The sequence below is a fragment of the Musca vetustissima genome, unplaced genomic scaffold (assembly GCF_032173495.1).
Source record: "Musca vetustissima isolate MV318-11 ecotype Yass unplaced genomic scaffold, APGP_CSIRO_Mvet_v1 utg1439, whole genome shotgun sequence".
NCBI classification, from domain to species: Eukaryota; Metazoa; Arthropoda; class Insecta; order Diptera; family Muscidae; genus Musca; species Musca vetustissima.
Window position 1 is genome coordinate 383,801 of NW_026882330.1, and position 7,861 is coordinate 391,661.

The 7,861-nt window shown below is 31.6% G+C and overlaps 1 protein-coding gene across 1 annotated transcript; it reads right to left on the minus strand.

Moving 5' to 3' along the window:
- Positions 1-6,603: 6,603 nt before the first annotated feature.
- LOC133328699 (uncharacterized) lies at positions 6,604-7,398 on the minus strand. Its single transcript, XM_061537241.1, has 3 exons — positions 7,094-7,398; positions 6,824-6,946; positions 6,604-6,754 (listed from the first exon to the last, which is right to left on the minus strand). Exons 1-3 carry the CDS (start codon positions 7,396-7,398, stop codon positions 6,613-6,615), a joined length of 570 nt encoding a protein of 189 aa, XP_061393225.1. The 3' UTR covers positions 6,604-6,612.
- Positions 7,399-7,861: the final 463 nt, after the last annotated feature.

The window sequence follows — 7,861 nt, forward strand, 5'->3', positions numbered from 1 at the left end:
TGTTGCTAATTTAGGTTCTACTTGAAAAAAACCAAACATTTTCCATTTATTTATAATTCATTAAATAAATATTTGGTATTGTTTTATGAGTGGTACTTGGAATATTCTGAACAATAAATGAATGCCTAATAATGCCAAATTTCCCTGAAAAAACTACTTGGCTTATTGTTAGGTGATTACATTTTATTTATTAAATTAATTGGGATTTTTTTTTTGGAATATATAAGCAAATTTAAGTCAAGTGCATGATAATAGATGTTCATGAGTGTGCTGTATTGAAACCGCATTCGAATAAATGTTAATTTGTTATTAAAATGTGACACATTTTTAAATATATAAGCTAGATACTTTGTGGGTTTATGTGTGTTTTATATGCGTACATATGTAATTGTATGTAAATAATTTAATTACATTATTTGCTAATAGAAAGCAGAAGCCCAAAACTTAGATGTTAGTTGTAACAAGTAAAACTAAAACGAACATTTCAACAGACGTACGAGGTGTATTATATGATATCCTTCACCACTTTGGCTATATACAAAAGATGGTAATATGTTCAATATCCTGTCGATAGAATGGACATAGCATCATTGATGGGACATTGACTCAATACGTTATGCAAAATTTCGTCTCAATCGGACAAACCTTGGGAGTTTGGTAAATCATTTAATCATTAATGTTAAATATTACAGACTCAGACATTAACAAATTGCCGTGAGAAAGCCTAAAAATGAAAGGCTCATGCCACAGTATTGCAAGGGTACTGGTAAGCATGGAGGAGGGTCAATAATGGTATTGGGCATGTTTTCTTCTTATTGAGTTTGATATATTTACGAGATTAATGAAGTAATGGATCGATGGTCCATACAAATGAGTTCGAAAACGATATGGTTGCCTTGGCTGAAGAAAATATACCGCTTGTTTGGGTGTTTCAGCTTGACAAGAACCTCCAAACTTCAATTTAGTTTTCCACAGAATATTTTTTTTTACTTTAAAATAAATTTTAATTATTAAATTACCTACTTATATCTGAAAAAAACTTGCACTAAAATTTTATTTTCAAAAAAGTTACAGGCAATTTATTCTGTTTGCAATTTTAGTTGCTTTAGTTTTGGCCACCAGTATATCTGAATTTCATCCGATTTCAGTGAAGCCTAACTTAATTTATTCTAAACTCAAATCAATACGCTATGCCGAAATTCGTCTCAATCGAACCAACCATGGGAGTTTTATTAACAAAAAATCAGACGAAAATATATATAGGAGCTATTTATAAACCCGAAGCGATTTTATTCTAGAATCTATTTAACACCACAAGCTCATGTTCGTATCTATCGGGAGTTGTATCTAAATTTGAACTGATTGCTACAAATCTTAACACACGTTATTGTAGACCTAATTTAATAAGTTATGCAAAATTTCATCGTAATCGACAAACATTTCGGAGACCTAAACTCGAACGAAAATATATATGGTAGCTGTATTTATATCTGATCAGATCAAAAATAACACACTTTCGTTCATTTTTTTTAAATATGCACAAATTACTACACTATGCTAAATGTTGACAATTCATCTTAACTTATTTAATGTGGCTACGCCAAACAGATGTAAATGACAAATTTGAAAAGCTCTGTCATAATTTTTCGATTTTCTACATCAAACTCTATCTGAGTATATTTAAAATAACCATGAGAATTTAGTTGTCGAGTTTTATCGATTTTTTCCATGAAGTTAGATTATTATTTTCTTTTCAGTTCAATAATTCTCAAGTCTCTTCACAAAAAGTTTTTAAAATCATCAATGAAAAATTACAGCAATTTTACGGCTTAGCTATACATACATATATATCTGAAACATTTTTATAACATATTTCCTTTAGTAAACTAAGCAAATATTTGTATTTTATTGCTATACAAAATATTAAAAATTCGCTGTCTAGACATAATTTAAATGTAAATGGTTAACATTTCGATTCATACGTTGACCTGTCTGTATATTTTACGTATGAATATCAATCATCAGGTCAAAGGCACTTGGCAGTCCTTGGGCGACATCTTGTCTCTTCGAATAAAAACAAATAAAGTTTTTGGCTTATCCCCTAAGAATGAAATTTTCTTTTAGGTTTTGAAATTTAAAACATTATAAATATTATTTGTCTTTGGTTTCTTTTAACTAACATCATTATGGTAAGTTTGTAAAGGTATCTTATTGCTACTAAGTGGAAATTTTCTCAAAATATTAATACTGACAATGGCAGCAGAAACAACAATAATATAGAGCTAAGCTCTCGCTTGCTCTCTTGACAATGCGAAATTCATTAAAACTTTATGATGATGCTGATGATGTCGGCTTTGTTTACATAGCAATTCTGTGAATTAAATAAAATTCTTCATTTCTTTAATATTTGGAAAGCTTCCGTTTCCGGCCAGACAATTTCAATGTATAGAGTGTGTGCAAACAACCGCATCAATTTGGTACAGCCACACGGCCACGAAGTCAGCCAAAAGTACGGATGTACGGTTGAGTAATAATATTCCACCTGTTTATGGTCTCGCTGGGTTTTGTGTGTGTGTGTGAGCATGCCTGCGTGGAATGGTGTTTATTTACATTTTAATTATCACACAAATTTTGGATTATTAAATAAACACAAATATAAATATTAATAATGTTTTAAGGATCTTTGTTGTTGTGTTTTTTTTTTTAAATCGCCTGTTAATTCAAGGATAATATTGTGTGCTCTTTAAGAAAATAATAAAGACTTGAATGAAAAATAAATTTAATTATTTCCATTATATGAACAAAAAAGAAAAAAATATTTAGGTGTTATAAACATGACAATTGCCATGGGCAAAACACAGTGTATGGGTATGTGTGTGTGTCTTGGCTGTGCCACCTGGGAATTGTGTCAGGCTCTGTCAAATGAAAAGTGATATTTTGGCCAAAAAAATTAGCCACATAAAAATTCTGGTATTTAATTTTCGTAAAATAATAATGAAATATTAGAATTTTTTATCAATTTAATAACATATAGACTAAATATACTCAAAAAATACAGAGAATTTCTCAGTTGCGAAAGTTTTATTATATTTAGTTGAACTTGTTGGTGCTTCCTGTAAAACATATACTGCTTGACATGATACATGAGGTGGTTGACTTTATTTTTATTTGAAATGTGTTTCTTATGAATAAACTATTTATATTCATGGGGATGGTGGACATTTTCAAATAACGGTGACGATGCTATATCTGTTGAGTAGAACCTCATGACGGGTTTGAGTTGATAAGAATAATATACCATAGATCGTAATAGTTTGCCCTTATGTAAAAAAAATACAGACATTCCGATTGGAAAATTTAGCTAAAACCTTCAGCATACCAAACATGGGACAGGACATTTTATGGAACTATGTCAAAATATTGGGTAATATTAAATGTGCTAAGGTCCATGAATGTACCTAAAATTGAAAAAGTTCGAAATGCTCAGCCCAAAATACAGCCAATTATTTTGAAAACTGCAGCATGCCTTCAAAATACCACAAATATATTGATTTTTTTTCTATTATTTTCTATCCTCCAAGAATCCAGAATACCAAATTACATCCACTTGTGCTTCCAAAATTTTTTAAATACCGAAGAGTAGGCGGTACCTTTATTTAGAGACAGTAATACTATATAATTTAGAATTTTTGCAAGGAGAATGAAAAATTTAATATACATCCCATATTATACTGGAGGCATACGTTGTCGACATCCTTCCTTTCGAAAAATTATGTATGTATTTATTTTTTTAATATGTTGAGGTGATAAACATTTTAAAAATATCCACAATTACAAACTACCCTTCTTGTGCATTGGTAATTTCGTTTTGTTGATTTTTCATAATAATTCCCATTTAGAGCAAAAAAAAAAAAACTATTTGTTCAATTTCTTAAATGAGCCCGTAATTACTATAATTGCATTCGTGCAAACTTTTGTTCACACCAAACGAAAACAGAAATCAGTTTACCGAAATTGCACTCATTCTGTCGTATTTTTGTTCGCAATTGTTTCGCTGCTGCGTGACAGTTGTATCTGATTGCTGGCATTTCATTTGTTCCGATTGAACTTTGAAACAAATTACGTGAAAGTTTTGCTTGCTACCTTGATTTCGATTGTTATTTGTGCTCAAATATTTATTCCGTTGCATTCGGGGTATTACTGCATTCCAAGTCATTCATTCATTCGTTCAGGCATTCCTTCATTGTCTTTGACATATGTCAGGCAATTTCTTGTCATTTCGTTCTTCCTTCCATACGTCCCCTGCCGTGTTTGCTTGTTCGTTGATATTTTTGCCTGTACTTTGGAACAAAGAGAAAAATCATCGGGTTTCTTTCACTTCTCTGTCCTTCGTCTTCTTCGGCAATGTTTTCTTTAAGTTTTCACTTCGGAGTCATGACAATTTGCAATTACAGCTGTCAGTGTGGTGGCAGAATTTATCACTAGGCTCTTATAAAGTTTTTATAGCATTTATTACCTTAATTGCATACATTATACATGCACAAACACTTGTACAAAGAGAATACCCGATTACCATACACCTGCAATTCATGCACCACTACCATCACACTCGAATATTCAAATATTCGGAGTGAGACGCACAGCTCTATCTGCTCTCGAATGTTTGTTGTAATTATCTTCCCTTTTGTTGACACATGCAACATCCACTTTTGGTTCTTTGTGTCGAGGATGTGTTGTCGTACGTCTATCTAAATAAATTCTGCACTTATCTTTAGATTGTGGTTTAATAATTGCAGATTGCATGTGGTTAGCATGACATTTATGTAGCTGCACATATAAATATTTTTGAAATCTTAAACTAATGATTTTAATGACTTTGAATGTTTATTCACATTAATATTTAACATCTAAACAAGAATCAAGCAAAGCTAAATATGTAATGCTGTCAGTAAGATGTTGTCAAAGATACTATCTTTGGTGCAATATGTGTTCATAATATTTGATAACTACAAATGTCATACAGATGTAGCCTAGGGTTATGACTTCCTGCAGTACGGGAACAGACCAATAATTAACCACAGGCTTCAGAGCCACACATGAAATTTCTGAACCGATTTCAATAAAACTTGGTATCCTTTAGGCTATACCAATTTCGGTACCTTGTGCAACATTTCGTGCCAATATCCCTAAATTTGACTCTTTGGTGCACCATTTACTAAAAATCGGACGAAATATATATATATATATATAGGAGCTATATCTAAATCTACACCGATTTTCACGAAAAGCACATCTATCTAGACTCAATTTAGTATGCTATGCTAGATTTCGAGCAAATCAAAAGAAATTCAGGAGTTTTCATACACTATTTACATAAAATCAGACGAAAATATATATGGAAGCTATATCTAAATCTGAACTGATTTTCACGATTCCTAGCAAACAATACTCTAGACTCAAATCAGTACACTATGCCAAATTTCGCGCAAATCGAATGAAATATAGGGCCTTTGGTGCACAATTTACCTTAAATCGGATGAAATATATATATTCACGAAACTTAAAAAACATCATTCCAGAGTTAATTCAGTACGCTGTGCCAAATTTCGTGCATCTCGAAAGATATATGTTGACTTTGGTGCACCTTTTACATTACATCGGACGAAACTATATATGGGAGCTATAACTAAATCTGAACAATTTAACATGGACAGACAGACGGACACAGTGTGGTGAAGGGTACAAATAGAGAATACCGACTGTTGTTATTTCACTCTCAGGAAAAAATTACTAATGCATTGGAACAAATATTAATATACATTGTATATGTAAAGTATCTCGCTTGTCATTTAACTCTGTTTATTTCAATTTTCTTAAATCTAAAGCCATCAATTTCCTCACACTTTCTTATATACATAATTGTCACTATTAAAAAGTCTAGAAAATCGTTTTGTTTTCTATTAACTTTTTGTCAAGTTTTATTAAAAACAAAATCCCTTTGGAAAATAACCTTGAATATTGTTTATACTCCTGCGAAGGTATGCATATTTACAATGTCTCTATTCTGTTTTTTTTTTCGTCAGCAGATTTAAGAGCCCCAAATTTATCATGTTTTGTATCACTTTTTTTCTTGTTGTTTATGTTTGACAAATTATTTTATTTTGTTCTACGAACGTTAAGGGTTTTTGTTTTGTATGTGTCCCCAGGACATTGTCCATGGAAAGTTAATGGAAATCTTCATCGACTCAACACTCACCTGTTGAGGTTATTTTTCTTTGTTTGTTTCTGTGTTCTGGCAGTAAAAATATGACAAAAAATAATAAATTTTCTATTCTTCTTGTTGTTGGTGTTTTTGATATGCTGACTCGCAACATTTAAGTTTGGGAACCCAGTTGGACATTTCCCAGCACGTACTGAAAAACTTGTTATCTTATGGATGGTGTTTTATTTCGTAATTGCAGTTAAAAAAGGTAGGAAAAAATGAAATGAATTTCAACATGTGGATTTATAATGAATGTGTCTGTCCAGCACTTGATGACAGGTTCCACTTAAATGTGTCAGACTATTTTTGAGGTGTACACACACACACACATACAATTCCGATCCATAAAATTATGTTTTGCTCCAGTCTACTCCCATAATAAAACTTAGACGTTTCCGTTGTTTGGGTGTCAATTGAAAATAGTGCTGATGTGTGTGTTCAACATCGCGGCATGTGTGTAGTGGTGGCCATAATGAGGTTATGGCCATAACTCTACAAAATAAATTAAATGAAATATGGGTACAGTTGATATAACGGGATAACTGTGTTGACCTTAGTTACCGTACAAAACATATGGCATCGAAAGCCTTTTCTTGCTGATTTATGATTTGTTGAATCTCCGTTTGTAATTGATGTTCGTATTGCTTCTTTGCCAGGCGATAACGTTCACGACAAATTAAGGGGCTGGAAATGTGGGTGATAAAAAATAAGATTAATTGTAATTTATGCAGGACATGAAGTCATTTCCGTAGTTCATCTAGGATATAAACTTATTTCCGTTGACAATGTAGATTGACTAAACTAAGTAATAATTTTATATATTTTACTTACTAAGGCGACTTCAGCTGATTAAAACTTGGCGTGTTACTATAATCAAATCGATCCTTATAATGCCTTAAAATAGAATCTCTAGAGTCTCTTAATAACATACGAATTTCTTGCGAACTCAAACTCTCTTTCGAACCCACGTAACGTTTCAATACTTCGTCCGTAATGTAATCCGAATTGGGAATTTTTCGTAAATTATTATCCACTTCAAGTTCTTCGTCATTGGCTGGTAAATTTGTTATGGATAGTTTCTGTGAAGAATGTGATGAAGAAGCGCCATTGTCCTTTTCAGACGTTTCTATTTTCATTTTGTATATTATTATTTAATTTACAATACAATGTAATGGCAAAATGTATAAGAAACTACTTTGAAATGTCACGCATCGAAATATGTTTCCGAAAAAAACCATAAAATTTGACTTTTGAAGAATCGATAGATATTGACAAGAAAGTGTTCCGTGTTAGTAAAATTTTCATCGATAACATTTTTTTAAATTTTATAAAGAAATTTCTTAAGACCAATAGGCGTGGATTTTATAAAGAAATTTCTTAAGACCAATAGGCGTGGATTTTATAAAGAAATTTCTTAAGACCAATAGGCGTGGATTTTATAAAGAAATTTCTTAAGACCAATAGGCGTGGATTTTATAAAGAAATTTCTTAAGACCAATAGGCGTGGATTTTATAAAGAAATTTCTTAAGACCAATAGGCGTGGATTTTATAAAGAAATTTCTTAAGACCAATAGGCGTGGATTTTATAAAGAAATTTC

Bases quoted from the DNA above. Each gene is read 5' to 3' on its own strand.
- LOC133328699 (XM_061537241.1), bottom strand. From the start codon at position 7,398: ATGAAAATAGAAACGTCTGAAAAGGACAATGGCGCTTCTTCATCACAT. The intron at 6,947-7,093 runs GTAAGTAAAATA...CCACATTTCCAG, and splicing joins AATCAGCTGAAGTCGCCTTA to CCCCTTAATTTGTCGTGAAC. The intron at 6,755-6,823 runs GTAACTAAGGTC...TTTATTTTGTAG, and splicing joins GATGCCATATGTTTTGTACG to AGTTATGGCCATAACCTCAT.